Source organism: Ovis canadensis, chromosome 9 (assembly GCF_042477335.2).
Source record: "Ovis canadensis isolate MfBH-ARS-UI-01 breed Bighorn chromosome 9, ARS-UI_OviCan_v2, whole genome shotgun sequence".
NCBI classification, from domain to species: Eukaryota; Metazoa; Chordata; class Mammalia; order Artiodactyla; family Bovidae; genus Ovis; species Ovis canadensis.
In genome coordinates this window covers 89,029,233-89,047,599 of record NC_091253.1, presented here as the reverse complement: position 1 = coordinate 89,047,599, position 18,367 = coordinate 89,029,233, and the positions used below count along the sequence as shown (strand labels likewise).

The 18,367-nt window shown below is 41.9% G+C and overlaps 1 protein-coding gene across 1 annotated transcript in view; it reads left to right on the top strand.

The window, feature by feature from the left end:
- The window catches only part of POP1 (POP1 homolog, ribonuclease P/MRP subunit), a 38,283-nt gene that overhangs the window by 9,958 nt on the left and 9,958 nt on the right, over positions 1–18,367 (top strand). The window contains exons 5-12 of the mRNA XM_069600537.1: positions 621–869; positions 4,890–4,977; positions 5,364–5,551; positions 6,255–6,511; positions 6,625–6,718; positions 10,805–10,916; positions 11,672–11,791; positions 16,530–16,645. Of these exons, the coding sequence (XP_069456638.1) occupies positions 621–869; positions 4,890–4,977; positions 5,364–5,551; positions 6,255–6,511; positions 6,625–6,718; positions 10,805–10,916; positions 11,672–11,791; positions 16,530–16,645 (1,224 nt within the window). The remainder of the gene's footprint in view (positions 1–620; positions 870–4,889; positions 4,978–5,363; positions 5,552–6,254; positions 6,512–6,624; positions 6,719–10,804; positions 10,917–11,671; positions 11,792–16,529; positions 16,646–18,367) is intronic.

The window sequence follows — 18,367 nt, the reverse complement described above, 5'->3', positions numbered from 1 at the left end:
GGGCCCACACACTAATGGAGAAGAGTTTTTCCCACAGCACTTTAGCTTAGCTATGGAAGAGGAAGAGTGAAAACTAAACAGGAATTTTGTAGTTTCTAGATTTCATGAGAAGTCTGTTTCCTCATGAAAGCATTTAGCATTTGTCTTTCAGTACTTAAGTGATATGAATTGTGTAGGTTTTTCCCACTTTTATATTTTTGGTCCTTAGTTTGGGGTTTAATTATGATCTTAGAGGTTAAAAAAACCAGAAAGAGAACAACGAAGAGCTAGCATCTGATTTATTCTTTCTTCCTGTCTGATATTGTTAGCCACACATCAGTTTGACTTACTATGTTGAACATTTTGTAAATATTCTAATCTTCCCAGGCCCCAGAGTTTGCCCAGTTCATGAGTGATAGAACTGAGCTTCCTTCCTAGGTTTGCCTTTTCCTAAAATCTTCATTCTTTCTGTGACCTCCTCTACTTTTGTTGGAAAAAATCACCAAATTAAAAAATTGCACAAACTAATGGAGTCCTAAAGTATTTCACTTCACCTAAAACTAGCTCTTTGAATTCCTAACACTTAACTTTGTTTTGAGATGGTCACAAACAGGGATTTGCCTGTCTTCTTGAAACTATAGGCAGAGAAAGCAGTTCATCAGAAAAAAGAACACTCAAAAAATAAGTGCCATAAAGCTCGACGATGTCACATAAACCGCATACTGGAGTTTAACCGGAGACAGAAGAAAAACAAATGGCTGGAAACTCACATCTGGCACGCGAAGCGGTTTCACATGGTCAAGAGGTGGGGCTACTGCCTGGGAGAGAGGCCGACAGTCAAGAGCCACAGAGCCTGCTACCGGGCCATGACGAGCCGCTGCCTCCTCCAGGTAGGCTTCCAGAGCCAGCGGCCGCTCAGTGCGCTCCCCTCTGTTTCTGTTTAGACTCTTCCCCACCCTTTTGAAAGAGTTCGTGGTAGGCCAAAGCCCTATCTAAGATGACGTATTTTAAAAATAATTACTGGGTGAGAACCATTTTGCTAGATGCTGGAGTTGAAGCAGCCTCAAGTTTTGGGGGGAGACTGACAGTCAGATAATTAGCCTAACATTCAGTTTTGTTGTAAGGGAAAACTGTGCAATGCTATGAATATTCATAACGGGAAGAGGAGTGCTTCGCCACGCAAGTGATGTCTGAGCCGAGCTCTAAGGGCTAAGAAATTGCCAGAGTGGGGAAGGCAGCAGGCAGCCAGATAGGGAAGGATCGAAATAAACACACTGTGACAAAGACGAAGAGAGTGAGAGCAGGGCTAACGTTAGGGTGAGAGTAGTTCTGGAGAAATAAGTAGAAACCAGAGCCCGCGGGGTCTTATTGGTCATGCTCCAGGCTGATTCAGCACTGATTCATTTAGCAGTCATTTGCCACCATAGATGTTTGAGAACCGTCTCTGCTGGGAAGTGTACCTTATGACCCAGCAATCCCACTGCTGGGCATACACACCGAGGAAACCAGAATTGAAAGAGACACATGTGTTCATCGCAGCACTGTTTATAATAGCCAGGACATGGAAACAACCTAGATGTCCATCAGCAGATGAATGGATAAGAAAGCTGTGGTACATATACACAATGGAGTATTACTCAGCCGTTAAAAAGAATTCATTTGAATCAGTTCTGATGAGATGGATGAAACTGGAGCCGATTATACAGAGTGAAGTAAGCCAGAAAGAAAAACACCAATACAGTATACTAACACATATATATGGAATTTAGGAAGATGGCAATGACGACCCTGTATGCAAGACAGGAATAAAGACACAGATGTGTATAACGGACTTTTGGACTCAGAGGGAGAGGGAGAGGGTGGGATGATTTGGGAGAATGGCATTCTAACATGTATACTATCATGTAAGAATTGAATCGCCAGTCTATGTCAGGCGTAGGATACAGCATGCTTGGGGCTGGTGCATGGGGATGACCCACAGAGATGTTATGGGGAGGGAGGTGGGAAGGGGGTTCATGTTTGGGAACACATGTAAGAATTAAAGATTTTAAAATTAAAAAATTAAAAATAAAAATTAAAAAAAGTCTTTGAGAGGACAGTTGAGTTTGGAGCTGATCTTAGAGCTGTGTAATAGTCTTTGTCTGTCTTGGCTGTCCTAGCTCCTCCACCCCAGCAGCCTGCCCCAGTCCCCCCAGCTCCACGTGAAATCGCTTCCTCTCTTTTTCAGTACATGTTTAGCAATCTGTGGGCTTCCCCGGTAGCTCAGACGGAAAAGTGTCTGCCTACAATGCGGGAGACCCAGGTTCGATCCCTGGGTTGGGAAGATCCCCTGGAGGAGGAAATGGCAACCCACTCCAGTATTCTTCCCTGGAAAATCCCATGGACTGAGGATCCTGGTAGTCGCAAAAGATCCCAGTCCATGGGGTTGCAGAGTCGGACAGGACTGAGCGACTTCACTTAGCAATCTGTTCTTTGCAGAGGGCCTTTCAATGGCAGGATGGCCTTGACCAACTTTAGAAAGCTGTTCGTATTAGCATCCTCTGATACCTCTTGAGAGCAATATAGCAGAATAATCAGTACAAGAACCTGAAAAAAAATCTGTGGTAAAAGAGACCTAACGTCAGATTTGCCATTTTATTTTTAAGTCTGCACTTCCGTGGTACTTATTACTTAGGTCTTAAGTAGATTCACATTGTTGTGTGACTGTCATTACCATCCGTCTCCAGGACTTGTTCGTCTCCTCAAGCTGAAATCCTGCATCCATTAAACACTGAAGTCCCCATTCCTGTCTCACCCTGGTCTCTGTCAGCTACCATTCTACTTTTTATCTTTATAAATTTGACCCCTCTAGGTGGCTCACATAAGTAGAATCATATAATACTTGTATTTTTGAGACTGGCTTATTTCCCTTAGCATGATGTCTTCAAGGTTCATCCATGTTGTATCATGTGTCAGAATTTCCCTATTTTTAAGGCGGAATGATATTCCGTTGTATTTTATACCACGTTGTGTTTATCCATTCATCATCCATCCATTCATCCATCCATCAACGTTGATCCACTCTTGGGTGGTCTCCACTTCTTGGCTGTCTCGAGTAATGCCGCTGTGGACACGTTGTACAAACATCCCTGCAGCTCTTTGCTCTCAGTTCTTTTGGGTACATGCCCCGGAGTGGAACTGCTGGATCATGAGATAGTTCCTGGTTTAATTTTTTGAGGAACCATCATACTGTTTTCCGTAGAGGCTCTACCATTTTACATGCCCATCAGCAGGTTCTGCACATCCTCACCACACCTGGTGTTTGCTGGTTTTTTGGTTTTTTTTTGATAATTGCCATCCTAATGGGTATAAGTAAAACACAGGGACCTCTTAAGAGCCTTTGATTTGAAGACTCAGTAGCAGAAATCATGGATTAGAGTCAAATTCTTCATTTTACATTGCGGATCTGGGATTTGGAGTGATCAAGTGACTTGCCTAGGGCCACACATGTTGCTGGCGACCTACCTAGCTCTGGGAAGCCGACTCCCCTGGCCCATGCTTTCTCCACTACCATCACTCAGATTGTAAGGCAGACATAGTTACTCCTCATTTGGGGCAGAATTTTTGCTGAGGTTATCCCATACTTTCTTTACATCTGCCCTAAGTAATAAAAATAATAGCTAGTAATAAATATTTTTGAATACTTAATGTCTGTTTTAGTACTTTACATATGTTTACTCACTTAATCCTTACAGCAACAGTATGGGGTAAGTGTTTATTATTATTTCCATTTTACAAATGAGGAAGCTGAAGTACAGAGAAGTTGGGCAGTTTACCCACAGCTGTACAGCTAATGAGTGGTGAAGCTGGGATTTGAGCCCAGGTCGTCTGGCTCCAGAGTTCCATGCTCTTAACCATCATTCTCTGCTGTCAGCCAATTGTACACACTCTGTCGCTGACAGCTGGGAGTGGATCACTGTTGCTGGAAGATTTCTGTCAGCACAGATGAACATGAGTTTGTTGCAGCCTTTGCTGCACTTGGCATTTTAGTTTCCATGTGTACTGGATTTGCTTACAGGACCTGTGGCAGAGGGGTTAGCCTGGGGGTCAGTGAGCCTGACTCATGCCAGCTTCTCCACTTTCTGATGATATGACTGTTCAAGTAGCAGTCTCTGTCTCCATGTCCTCACCCGGCAAATAAGTTAATGCTGGCATCTGATCATCAGGTGTTGGGAAGATTAAATGACAGTCCAGTAAGGAGTTAACCCCGCGCTGGCACTCAATAACCTTTCAGTAACTATTAACCATTATTATATGTTTAACATAATTGATTTTATTAGCTCAGTCTGAGCTCTCTTCATCCTGTTTAAATCGCTAAGGCTTTATTCTCATTACTCACACTTTTCCTTGTACATTGCTTAGTCAGAGTTGGATGCCGTGGTTCATACTGAGCAGGGGATGGGGCTTCCCTGGTGCTCCAGTGGCTCCCAAGGCAGGGGGCCTGGGTTTGATGCCTGGTCAGGAAACTAGATCCTTCATGTCAACAGCTAGGATCCAGAGCAGCCAAATAAACAATATTAAACAAGCAAAAGAGAGAGACTGAGCAGGGGAGAAACGTGGGATAAATTGCCTCATGTGTCTTTAGGCTGAGTGTTGAGTAATCCTAAGGCCCTAAGTTAGCTAACCAAACTGAGCGTCTTTAACATCATTTTGCTGAATTTATTACAGTCTTGCTTATTCTACTTTGATTTTTCACTTGAGGTAGATTTTGGGGAGGGATAATCCTTAAAGGCAGTAGTTTTTACATACCACTTGGAACTTATCTGTGACTATAGGATAAAACACATACCTCCTTTCTGAAAAGTAAGACACTGCCACTTACATTTTAAGTAGAAATTCAAGTATTTAATTGTATCTCCCTCTTTTTACAGGATTTATCCTACTACTGTTGTTTGGAGTTAGAGGGCAAAGAGGAAGAAATACTCAAAGCACTTTCTTCAATGTGTAGCATAGACACAGGTAAACTTATTTCAGAGCTGAGTCCTGTTTAAGTCTGTATATTTATTCATTTCATGAACAAGTATCTTCTATAAGCATTTTGGCATTTAAACAGGATTTACGGAGATAGTTCTTATTCCTAACGAGTATATTCATGTAAGGAAAGCTTGGGGTACCTTTTAAATCATTTCTAACATACTAAGTATAAAGTGAGGGAACCATTATTCTGATGCAGTAAATCTAGATAGGAAGAAACTCAAAATTCATTAAATCATTTTCTCAACAAATTTTTATTGAGAACTTATCATGTGCCAGGGTTTGATCTAAGCAACAACCAAAACTAAAACCTCATCTGTTATGAAGATAGACAGTAAATGATCTTGGAATTTTGTTTTTGTTTATGTTAGGATTGACTTTTGCCGCGGTCCACTGTTTGTCTGGAAAGTGCCAAGGGAGTGTCATGCTTTACCGGGCAAATAAGTATCCCCTAGAAATGCTGGGCCCTGTGACATTTATGTGGAAGGCCCAGGGGACCCCTGGTGACACTTCTGAGAGCAGGCAGTTGTGGATCTGGCTTCATCCAGCTCTTAAACAGGTATAATCCTTGATATTATTTCTCATCACTCAGTCAGTGTATTCTTGATTACTGTTAGAAATGAGTGCTACAGAAATTTAAATAGTGTGAAAGTTTGACTGATTGCTTTGTATTGGAATATAGGGAGGATAGTTATGTTAGTATTAATAAGTGAAGCAAATCTTGACCTGACTTTTGGTAAGGCCAGAGTAGGAGTAGAGATGAAACCAGTCTTATACAAATGGCTTGAGATGGTGCCCTGGACTAGTGCTTCCATTATCCTTAACTGGTTCATTGGTATTCATGTGCTTGTTGGAGCCAGTTTGATGATGAGAATCTGTTTTGAGTGATTCTGACAATTTTTTAATACTGCGTTTAGCTTAGCTTCCCTCTATTAACACTCTCATTGCTTTTATACAGTAGATTGTAAATTTTCTCCAAATTCATCTTTAGACTAGTTTAAAAAAAATTTGGTCAGAGTAGTCATGTTGTTTTCATGAGTCTTGTACATTTAGGAGTTCTTTTTTTTGTTCTATGTGTCAAGCACTACTCAGAGGAATCAAAAAAGCTTTTCAGAGGAATCGAAAAAGCTTTTTGACGATTTTAAATTTAGCTTCATTTGTGTGACATAGGAATATAAATTTGTACAGGTAGAAAAAATAAACTAAGCCAACTTAAACTTGTATTTAAATTCAGAGCTTAAAATGTTTGAATGTGTCCTTAGGATATCTTAGAGGAGATAAAAGCAGTGTGCCAGTGTATGGAACCTACCAAGACAACTGTCCGGATCCCAGATCCCCTTCTGACACCGTCTCAAGAGAAAAGCCAGGTTGACCTGCCTGAAGAAAAAGTCGGCAAGAAAAGAAAACGGAAAGATGATGGGGAAAATGCTCAACCAGTTAAAAAAGTCATCGGTGATGGAACTAGAGATCCACTTCAACCATATTCTTGGCTCTCTCCAGCCACAGGCATCGTGATCCGGTATGGGCTGAACCTACTCTGAATCTACTGAACATTTTCAGTGAAGCCGTGCTTTGTTTTTGTCAGTGAGACAGACATTATATGCAGTATAAAGCCCTTCTCTTTTCTTTCAGTGATTTGACTATGGAGATGAACAGATTCCGGCTGATCGGTCCTCTCTCTCACTCCATCTTAACTGAGGCGCTCAAAGCTGCTTCCATCCACACCGTAAGAGTAAACCTGATTGCATTGCTGTATTCTGGTCAGGCCCTCCTTAGCAAATTTGCGAAACCTAACATATAATTTCGGAGAAGGCAATGGCAACCCACTCCAGTATTCTTGCCTGGAGAATCCCAGGGACAGAGGAGCCTTAGTGGGTTGCCGTCTATGGGGTCGCACAGAGTCGGACATGACTGAAGTGACTTAGCAGTAGCAGCAGCATATAATTTGGGAGCGTTTGTGGCCATAGCTTATACGTGTTTGTTTGCCTAGTCATGCTTATTATCAAAGACTTTATCTTTCACTTCTCCTAGAATAGCAAGTCTAAGTGAATGTAGCAAGTAAACGGATTCTTATTTAAATACAGACTGCTCCTGCAGCTTCTGAATTTTGTAAAGGGTCTTAACTTCTGCTATAGGTAAGTAGGTAACCGGGAGCTGCCCCTAAAATCCCTGAAAGTATATGCCAGGTTTTTTTGTTTGTCTTTGTGTGATGCATATTCTCTGGGGCTCGTGTTCAGGATGGTCTCTAGCAGGTTGAGAGCAATGTGTCAAATGCACCTCTGTGTAGCAGAACTTTCTGCAAGGATGCTGTTTCTCTGTGCTGTCCAGTTTGGGAGCCACCAGCCCCAGGTAGCTACTGAGTGGCTCGTGTGGCCGAGGCAGTGAATTGGTACTTTCACTTATTCCAGTGATGAATAGGTAAATTCACAGCTCTCTGTGTCATGTGACCACCATGTTGATTGCGCAGGTCTGGAGAGTAGAGAGTAGATGAGGAATCAGACTCACATGTGAACACTTTGGGTTCAGATTTGGTCTGTTTTCCTGTATCAGTGCCTCTCAGTGTCCATGCCTCTCGCAGATTGGACATGTCTGATACAGTGGTAGAGCCCATCAGAGTTTGAGCTGTTGGAAGACAGATAAAGTTTAAAAACCAAAGGCAACCTCTCTTTCTTCACTGTTTCCACACTAGTCTCAACCACTGTCGTCTCTGGCTTGGGTCCTGAAGCAGCTTCTCAACTTTCTTTCATTGTTCCCATTTTTTGCTCCTTTTTCCACACAGGAGGCAAAGTGATGTCTTTTTTTTGTTTGTTTGTTTTTAAAATTTTAAAATCTTTAATTCTTAATGCGTTCCCAAACATGAACCCCCCTCCCACCTCCCTCCCCATAACATCTTTCTGGGTCATCCCCATGAACCAGCCCCAAGCATGCTGTATCCTGTGTCAGACATAGACTGGCGATTCAATTCTTACATGATAGTATACATGTTAGAATGCCATTCTCCCAAATCATCCCACCCTCTCCCTCTGAGTCCAAAAGTCCGTTATACACATCTGTGTCTTTTTTCCTGTCTTGCATACAGGGTCGTCATTGCCATCTTCCTAAATTCCATATATATGTGTTAGTATACTGTATTGGTGTTTTTCTTTCTGGCTTACTTCACTCTGTATAATCGGCTCCAGTTTCATCCATCTCATCAGAACTGATTCAAATGAATTCTTTTTAACGGCTGAGTAATACTCCATTGTGTATATGTACCACAGCTTTCTTATCCATTCATCTGCTGATGGACATCTAGGTTGTTTCCAAGTCCTGGCTATTATAAACAGTGCTGCGATGAACATTGGGGGTACATGTGTCTCTTTCCATTCTGGTTTCCTCGGTGTGTATGCCCAGCAGTGGGATTGCTGGGTCATAAGGTAGTTCTATTTGCAATTTTTTAAGGAATCTCCACACTGTTCTCCATAGTGGCTGTACTAGTTTGCATTCCCACCAACAGTGTAGGAGGGTTCCCTTTTCTCCACACCCTCTCCAGCATTTATTGCTTGCAGATTTTTGGATCGCAGCCATTCTGACTGGTGTGAAGTGGTACCTCATTGTGGTTTTGATTTGCATTTCTCTGATAATGAGTGATGTTGAGCATCTTTTCATGTGTTTGTTAGCCATCCGTATGTCTTCTTTGGAGAAATGTCTATTTAGTTCTTTGGCCCATTTTTTGATTGGGTCGTTTATTTTTCTGGAATTGAGCTGCAGAAGTTGCTTGTATATTTTTGAGATTAGTTGTTTGTCAGTTGCTTCATTTGCTATTATTTTCTCCCATTCAGAAGGCTGTCTTTTCACCTTGCTTATATTTTCCTTTGTTGTGCAGAAGCTTTTAATTTTAATTAGATCCCATTTGTTTATTTTTGCTTTTATTTCCAGAATTCTGGGAGGTGGATCATAGAGGATCCTGCTGTGATTTATGTCTGAGAGTGTTTTGCCTATGTTCTCCTCTAGGAGTTTTATATTTTCTGGTCTTACATTTAGATCTTTAATCCATTTTGAGTTTATTTTTGTGTGCAGTGTTAGAAAGTGATCTAGTTTCATTCTTTTACAAGTGGTTGACCAGTTTTCCCAGCACCACTTGTTAAAGAGATTGTCTTTACTCCATTGTATATTCTTGCCTCCTTTGTCAAAGATAAGGTGTCCATATGTGTGTGGATTTATCTCTGGGCTTTCTATTTTGTTCCATTGCAAAGTGATGTTTTAGCAATTTTTTTTTTCAAAGGAAAGTGAAGTGTAATTTTCTTTTTTTTTTTAATTAATTTTTAATTTTTTGCTGCACTGGGTCTTCGTTACTATGCGGGCTTTTTCTCTAGTTGCAATGAGCAGGGACTACTCTCTAGTTATGGTGCAAAGACTTGTCATTGCAGTGACTTCTCTCATTGCAGAGCACAGGTTCTCAAGCACGCAGGCTTCAGTAGTTGTGCACAGGCTTAGTTGCCCCAAGGCATGTGGGATCTTCCCAGACCAGAGATCAAACCCATGTTCCCTGCATTGGCAAGCGGACTCTTAACCACTAGACCGCCAGGGTAGTCCCATTTAAATAATTTATGCTCATCGTGCTACTTCCTGATAAAAAGTTTTTGGATAGCTTCTCACTGTATGTGAGAAAAAAAAATCCAGACCCTTAATTTGACTGGTAATCTTGTGCCTCCATGCCCGTCTGGCCTTATCTCTTCTCACGTTCTGTGCTTCAGCCACACTGGCTTCTTCCAGTGGTTCCAGGTTCTAGAATATGTCAGATCTCACGCCCCTTTGAGACTGTCTGAATTTTCTGTCTCTACCCCTCTTCTTGGCTGAGTCTAAAGGTTTCAACATCTATATCATTTTCCTCTAGAATTCTTTCCTGATCTCCAAGTTCAGTTAAACCCTTGCTGTCGTTTTCATTCCGTCTTGCGCTGTTCCTCAGTTTTTACGTCTAGATTTGTTCGCATGTCTTTCTGATGTCCGTGTCTCAAGACTCTGAGCTTCATGCTGGCAGGCTCGGGGCAGTCCTCTTTTTGCCCCAGGCTTAGGGCAGTGCCTGGCGCTGACTAGGCATTCCATGCTAGCTAGTAACTTGCAGAGGGAGGATTTGAACCTGCAAAGTTTGGTTCCAGGGTCTGTACTTTGAACCACGTGCTACCTGAGTTTCTGTGAGGTAAAGGGCTCAATGTATTAATATTAGAGGTTAGACTCTGTAGGGAAACATCCCCCTTCAGCACTGAACTGCAGCTGTAAAGTTCTCTTCCCGGGCTTGCCTATGGTACTTGAAGCGCTGTTTGAAACCTCAGTTCCTAGTTCTGTTCCGAAAAAAAGGCAAGTAAAATACAGTATTTCTTGAAATTTCTAAAAATACTATAGTAGTAATGTCTTCCTTTGCTGAAGATTTCTTCAAAAGGGGTTTTGTTTCGGTTTTTCTTCAGCTGGGAGAGTTTTATTGCTTAGTCTGGTGATGAGGTTGGTAGTGTTGGGAGAGGAGCAAGGAGCAAGGTCTCTCGTGTTGGCGCTGTGCTCCAGGGACTACAGGCGTGTGGTAAGTTAGGTAGTCTCTCAGAAAACCACAGATATTCTTCTTAGTATATGAAATCTTGAGAGAAGTATAGTCCTGCCGCCTTGTCTTTGATTAGAAGAGTCGTTAGTCTGATGTGACAATTTCCCTGGTTCCTCTCCGAAAGCATTTGTTCTAAGAAACGAGGATGAAAGGATGGAGGCCACTAGCACAAACATTTTAACCAAAATTATTAAGCCTGATCCACTGTTTGTCTGGTGAACAGGAGTTGTTGTTTTCTAGGAGGGAGAGGACACAGAGAAGACACCTCACCGTTGGTGGATTGAAACCTGCAAGAATCCTGATAGTGTTTCCCTTCATCGCAGACAAGAAGCCATTTTTGAATTGTTGGGAGGTATACTGGGGAATGGGGCTTCCCAGGTGGCGCTAGTGGTAAAGAACCCGCCTGCCAGTGCAGGAGATGTGAGAGATGCGGGTTCGATCCCTGAGTCGGGAAGATCCCCTGGAGGAGGGCACGGCAACCCATTGCAGTATTCTTCCCTGGAGAATCCCCTGGACAGAGGAGCCTGGCGGGCTACAGTCCATAGGGTCACAAAGAATCGGACACAACTGAAGTAACTTAGCACTCAGCATGCATACAGGGGAACACTGGGTTGTACTGGGAAAGAAGGGAGGAGTGGGAACTGGGTTAAAAGAGCATCTTGCAGCTGAGCTACCTCAATGTAGTGGTGCTTTTTACTTTGAAACTGTTAAAATACAACAAGAAGCACAAATGAGATGTTAGTATTTTAAATAAATAACTGGTATTCTGTTACTATAGGTAAAAGCATATACCAGCTACTAAACTGAAATCTTACTTACCCGCCCGTGATTGCATGTGTGTAAAGCTCCTGTAGTTATTGCTAGGAACATACATGTTCATGTTGTAAGATGACCTGTTATGTTAACTTAATGTTTTTGGTAAGAAACTTTACTCTTTATGAATGTTAATTTATTCTCTGAAAGTATCATTGGGAAGATAAAAGGGAATGTGTGTCTTTACAAAATCAGCCCAAGATGAAAATATCATTAGAAACATTTGAAAATGGAAGCAAAATATGTATGTATTTGTGAATAATTTCCTGTTTGCGTCTTGTTTTGTTACTAAAGGAATAACATCACCAGCAGAAATTCCAGCAGGTACTATTCTGGGACTGACGGTTGGTGACCCACGAATAAATCTGCCTCAAAAAAGGTCCAAAGTTTTGCCCAATCCAGAAAAATGCCAAGGTAAAGTTCCTGAGACAACCCTCGTTTTCCTTAACAACTGTTCTGACTAGTCAGTCCCAGTAGAAGAATTCCGTCAGTGACAACTTCTGCAGTAACTTTATCTGTAGAAAATTTCAGGCCATCTTTTTACCTGTCTACCTTTTCAAGGTGATCATGATAAAAGGAAATGGTATGTCAGGAAGTATCTTTAGCTGTAAACGTGTAGACTGATCCTCATGTTCATTTTTCCCACTGAGTTCTCTGTTTTCAATATCTAGTAAAAACCTGCCTCTGCAAACGGGCTTCTCTGAAAATGCCTGGCTTTTCAGGATTTTAATTGTGAGGAAGGGACCCGCACCCGCAGCTGGCCTTGTGCTCTTTGGGAGCCTCTGTCTGACCATACAGATGACCCAGGTTCGAATCCTGGCAAGGCCATCCCAGGTGCTGAAGGGTAAGAGGTCTCGGCTTAGACTCAGTAGCGTGGCCTGCGGGATTTTCTTCCAGGTGATGTGGTTGGGGGTGGGTGGGGGCTGGCTAAAATCTCAGTCTGATCTGCACAATTGTGATAATGCCTCACTGTGTTTACTGTCATTTAAGCCCAATTAATTGGAAGAATAGTTAAAATCAGTCTATCAGTTTTTGGAGAAAAGATATTGGTGTACGTAGTAACAACTTGAGATTTGGGTTTTTTTTAACCTTCACAAGTAGGTAGATAGCTTATTAAGGGGGCACTACAATACTCTGCCAGAACCTTAACATGAAAGGTGGATTAGTTGAAAGAGGAGTTTAAGATATGTAGGTAAGTTAGTTAATTAGAGAGTCTAACACTTTAATCAGTGAATTGTTGGCTCTTTATTTTCTTGTTTATAGCAGTATGGTTGGGTACAACCGTAAAAGTTACAGCATCTACTACACTGATAATTGTTGACTGTCAGAATGATCTCAGAACCACAGTTAGTTTGTCTACTTAGGTTGTCTTGCTGCCTTAAATCCTTTTCTGGAATAATTTTTTAAAATTCCTATTGGGGTATAGATTTACAATGTTATATTAGTTTTAGGTGTACAGCAAAGTGAATTTGTTATTCATATACATTCAGTTCAGTTAAGTCACTCAATCGTGTCCAACTTTTTACGACCCCATGGACTGCAACACGCCGCAAACATATACGTATATCCATTGTTTTTAAGATTCTTTTCCCATATAGGCCATTACAGAATATTGCATAGAGTACCCTTTGCTATACAGTAGGTCCATATTAGTTATCTATTTTATATACAGTAGTGTGTATGTGACGATCCCAGTCTTCCAATTTATTCCCCCCCTCTTTCCCCCCAACCCCATAACCATAAATTTATTTTCTACGTTTGTAACTACTTCTGTTTTGTAGATAAGTTCTTTAGTGGCCTTTTTTTTTGAGATTCCACACATAAGCTATATCATATAATATTTGTGTTTCTCTGTCTTACTTCACTTAGTATGACTGTACCTAGGTCGATCCATGTTGTCGTAAATGGCGTTATTTTGTTCTTTTTGATGGCTGAGTAATATTCCCTTTATATATGTACCAAATCTTCTTTATCCATTCCTCTGTTGATGGACATTTAGGTTGCTTCCATGTCTTAGGTATTGTAAATAGTGCTGCAGTAACATTGGGGTGCATGTATCTGTTTGAATTATGATTTTCTTTGCATATATGCTCAGGAATGGGATTGCCGGATCGTATTGTAGCTCTATTTTTAGTTTTGTAGGGAATCTTCATACTCTTCTCCATAGTGTCTATACCAGTTTTGGGAAAAGGCAGTTATGTATTAAATTCTTTCGAAGGCTTTCATTGTTCATTTGCTAAGTTGTGTTCGACTCTTTGAGACCCCATGGACTGCAGCACTCCAGGCTTCCTTGTCCTTCACCATCTCTCGGAGTTTGCTCAAACTCATGTCCATTGAGTCAGTGATGCCCTCCAACTATCTCATCCTCTGTCGCCCCCTTCTCCTCCTGCCCTCAATCTTTCCCAGCATCAGGGTCTTTTTCCAATGAGTTGGCTCTTTGCATCAGGTAGCCAAAGTATTGGAGGTTCAGCTTCAGCATAAGTCCTTCCAAGGAATATTCAGTGTTGATTTCCTTTAGGATTGACTAGTTTGATCTCCTTGCTTCTTAGGGAACTCTCAGAAGTCTTCTCCAGCACCACAGTTCAAAAGCATCAGTTCTTTAGTGCTCAGCCTTTTTTATGCTTCAACTCTCACATCTGTATATGGCTACAGGAAAAACCATAGCTTTGACTATACAAACCTTTGTCAGCAAAGTGATGTCTCTGTTTTTGAACATGCTGTCTAGGTTTGTCATAGCTTTTTTCCAAGGAGCAAGCATCTTTTAACTTCATGGCTGCAGTCACCATCCGCAGTGATTCTGGAGCCCAAGAAAATAAAATCTGTCACTGTTTTCACTTTTTCCCCCTTCTATTTGCCATGAAGTGATGGGACTGGATGCCATGATCTTTAGTTTGTTGAATGTTGAGTTTCAAGCCAGCTTTTTCACTCTCTTTTTTCACTCTCATCAAGAGGCTCTTTAGTTCCTCTTCACTTTCTGCCATTAGAGTGGTATGATCTTAATATAAATCAGTTCAGAGAAAATTAAAGTCTATCTTGAAAAAACATTACAAAGTGATAACCAAGATAAGTCCAGTTACCATCTGTCATCATACAGATTTATTTCAGTATCATTGGCTATATCCTCTGTCCTGTACGTTGCATCCCCATGACTTATTTATTTTATAACTGGAAGTTCGTGTCTGTTAATCTCGCTCAACTATTTCATTCATCCCTCCACAGCTCTCCCCTCTGGCAACCACCAGTTTGTTCTCTGTGTCTGTGACTCTGCTTCTGTCTTAGTTTTTTCAGATTCCGCATACTGGTGATATCATCTGGTATTTGACTTTCTCTGTCTGGCTTGTTTCACTTAGCGCAGTATCCTCCAAGTCCATTCATGTTGTTGGAAATGGCAAAATTTCATTCTTTTTTATGGCTGAGTAGAATTCCATTGTATAGCCACCGCATCTTCTTTAACTGTTCACCTGCTGATGGACCCTCAGGTTGCTTCCATACCTTGGCTATTGTAAACAATGATGCAGCGAGCATAGGGGTGCACATATCTTTTCAATTCAGTGTTTTTGTTTTCTTTGACAACGTACCCCAAAACGGAATTGCTGGATTGTGTGGTAGTTTGATTTTGGGTTTTTTTGAGGAAGCTCCCTTCCGTTTTACATAGTGGCTGCACCAGTTGACATTCCTGCCAACAGTGTATGAGGATTCCCTTCTGTCCACATCCTTGCAAGGTCGGTGTCTGCAGGAGGACTCCCAGTTGCCTCCTGTCTTTCTGGGAAGTAAAGGCTCTTTTCAGACTGCTTCCTTGGTTCTGGTTCTTGGAGCATATAGATTTTGTGTGCACCCTTTTAGAGTGGGGTCTGTGTTTCCTGAAGTCCTCCAGCTGTCCTGTAGTCAAGCCCAGCTGGCCTTCAAAGCCGGTTGTTCTATGAGCTCGTCCTCTCCATACAGCTCCCCCAGGCTAGGGAACCTGATGTGGAGCTTGGGCCCTTGGCTCTTTTGGGAAAACTGTGCAACTGTGATTCTCCTCCTGTATTTTGTGGGTTGCCTACCCCATCTGCCTACCCTGGGGAGTGTGTGGCTTGACTATACCAGGTTTCTACCTCTCCTCTCCAGTTCCTTATTTTCTTCAGCCGTAGGAAGTCTTTTCTGCTAGTCTTCAAGATGTTCTCGTACGTAGTTGCTCTGTAAACAGTTGTAATTGTGCTGTGCCCACGTGAGGAAGTGAGTTCAGGATCTTCTGAACCATCTTGACCAGCAATCTCACAGTCTCACCGCATCACAGCTGCAGAGTCACTTCCAACTCTTTTCTTTATTCCTTCAGCCATCAGACCCATGTGGGTATATTCTATTGAGTGATCTTTTGTGTTGGCATTTTAGGACCTTAGCCTAAACTCATGAATTGTCTGGTTTTTTTTTCTTTTTTTTCCTTCTAATTCTTCAGTCCAACAAAATAAAATCTGAAAGATGTTTTTCCCCCTGGTGTTTAAATAATTTCATATAGGATATCTCTATCAATATACATGTTTATAACTGAAATGATTCCCCCCACCCCTTCCCCACTGGAGTACTTTTTGGCCGGTGTGGCTCGTTTAAAGGGGTGAAACAACATAGTTCACAGAAAATATATTCATTTGAAAGGAATAAGAGCAATACATTTTACAGAAAGGGAATTCACTCAGTTCAATAAAAATAGGGTCATTAGAGACTTGAAATAAAAGGACAGAAAAAAAGGATGGTATCTATTTGCTCAGGACTTTTGGGTCAGGGATGATATAAAGGGCCCTGAAGCCTGTAGTTAAAATGTAACTTGTGCAATCAGAGTGTATGATCAAGAAGTGGTTCTTTGCCTCTGCAGTGATGCCTAGAATTTGATTATCTTCCCCGTGGAATCAGGCAGTTATTTCGAGGCAATTTAATGTAATATTTGCATCTTATACACTAAAAATAAATGTCAAGTAAGTTTAGGAGTCTGCGCTGTTTCACAGATTATGAAACCAACTGTAAGAATAACACTTTCAAGCAAATAAATTCCTCTAGAGAAGTAAATGCCTGTAGAATATTTTCCTCTAACAGAAGGTCCCCTAGCATCGTTTAGAATTTGACCCTTACTGACCTAAATTAAAGAATGTGGTTTAAGGCTATTTCTTTTCCCTCTTAGATAATGAGAAAGTTAGACAGCTGCTTCTGGAGGGTGTGCCCGTGGAGTGTTCACATAGCTTTCTCTGGAACCAAGATATCTGTAAGAGTGTCACAGAGAATAAAATCTCGGCTCAGGTAACTAATGGTAAAGTCATGAAAACAGGTTGAAATTCATCACTCTAGAGACCATGAAAGTTATTTCATACTTTATAGATGCCCATAGACTTCCTTTTATTTTTAGACTTTTGATCCCTTTACTTAGTGATATAAACAATGATTCTTTTCTCTGTTTTAGAGAAGAATAATCTTTAGAAAAGATTAATACAAAGACTTTTTCTTGAAAATGATAATCCTGTGGTCTAACTATGTTTTTTCTTCCTTATTTTTTCCCCCTTATATGCTCTCTGTCTGTAATCTCACCATGGTTGAGCTCCTGCCAGCACCAGGAATTGTATTCAGTGATGGTGCAAATGCCTAGGACACGGTTGAAAAAGTACAGAGAATGGAGGAAGCCCAAAGAATGGGCACTGAGCCTGGACTAGGGAAACTGGGGAAAGCTTCCCAGATGGAGGAGCCGGTATTTGAGCTAACTCTTAGGTGGATGGTCGGAATTAACCAGACTTCTTAGGGCCAGGGGCCAGGAGCCAAGGCTACAGTGGAGAAAGGATTGTCCGAGCTGAGAGGAAGGGCAAGGGCTCAGGCCAAAACCAGGGTGACCTGTTCAGGAATCTCCAAGCAGATCAGCATCTTGGGGTTAAGGGTGAGGCAGGAGATGGAACTGAAGAGATTAAGATGGGGATCGAGGGTAAAAGACTTTGAGGCATCTTTGGATTTGGACTGAAGACGTAGGGGCCACTGACATTTTAAACTCGGCCGTGACATGATTAGATTTCACTCTGGCAGTGTTGTGGAGACTAGGGATGGGGAAAAGGCGGCCCGAGGAGCTGGAGAGAGGACGCGTGGTTGGATGGCCTTGAAAGAGATCCTTAAAATAGTCCAGATGCCACGGTGGGGGCCTGAAGTGTGGCAGTGCCGCTGGAGTGGAGGGGCTGGGGTTTGGAACATACACCTGGGAAATAAAACTGACAAGACTCAGTGAGATGGGACGTGAGAAGGGAGAAGCCTTGTGGGTTAGCTTCCAGCAGTCTAGCTTGGATTTAAGAGCTCAGCTGAAAGAGAGCCAGAGCCAGGTCTGACTTGTCACTCCTGTCTTCCCAAGTGCGAGCAAAGTGCCTGGTGTGTCACAAGTGCTCAGGGAATACTTGAATGAACGAGTGAATGAATGAACAGTAAATATTTGAAAGGATGAGTGAATGAACTGTGAGAACTGTGTGTCCTTCAGGAAGAGAGTGAAACAGTGGGGAAGATGAGCCCGGTCTTAGGTAAACTGGGTTTGAGAGGCCTTGGGCTGTCCCAGGAGCAGATGTCCAGGAGACAGGTATCTGTCTCAGGAGGAAACACGGGCTATAGACATAGATACTTTGGAATCACTAAAGGTTAAAAAAAGGAGACCCAAGACTTGGTCATGCATGAAGGGCATTCATGAGTGAAACTGTAGCTGGTGGAGGTGGTCCCTGGTGTGGTCTTCTCAGTCGAGTGGCAGGCCTCTCCTACCTCCTCATCTCCTTTGACAGCTGGCAAGAAAAATCTGAAAGGATGTTGTTACCCACTCCCTCCAGTCCATCTCCCTCCAGACAGATAATCTGTAGCACCTTCTGTTTTAAGACCTGATGAGAAATTTTCTCAAAGAGCTGGAGTATTATCCGACTTGCTTCCCTTGAGAAGTTGTTAATTATTCATATCTCTTTTACTCCATGACCACCAATCTTAACCAAAGTAAATGTAAGAGTGTTAAAA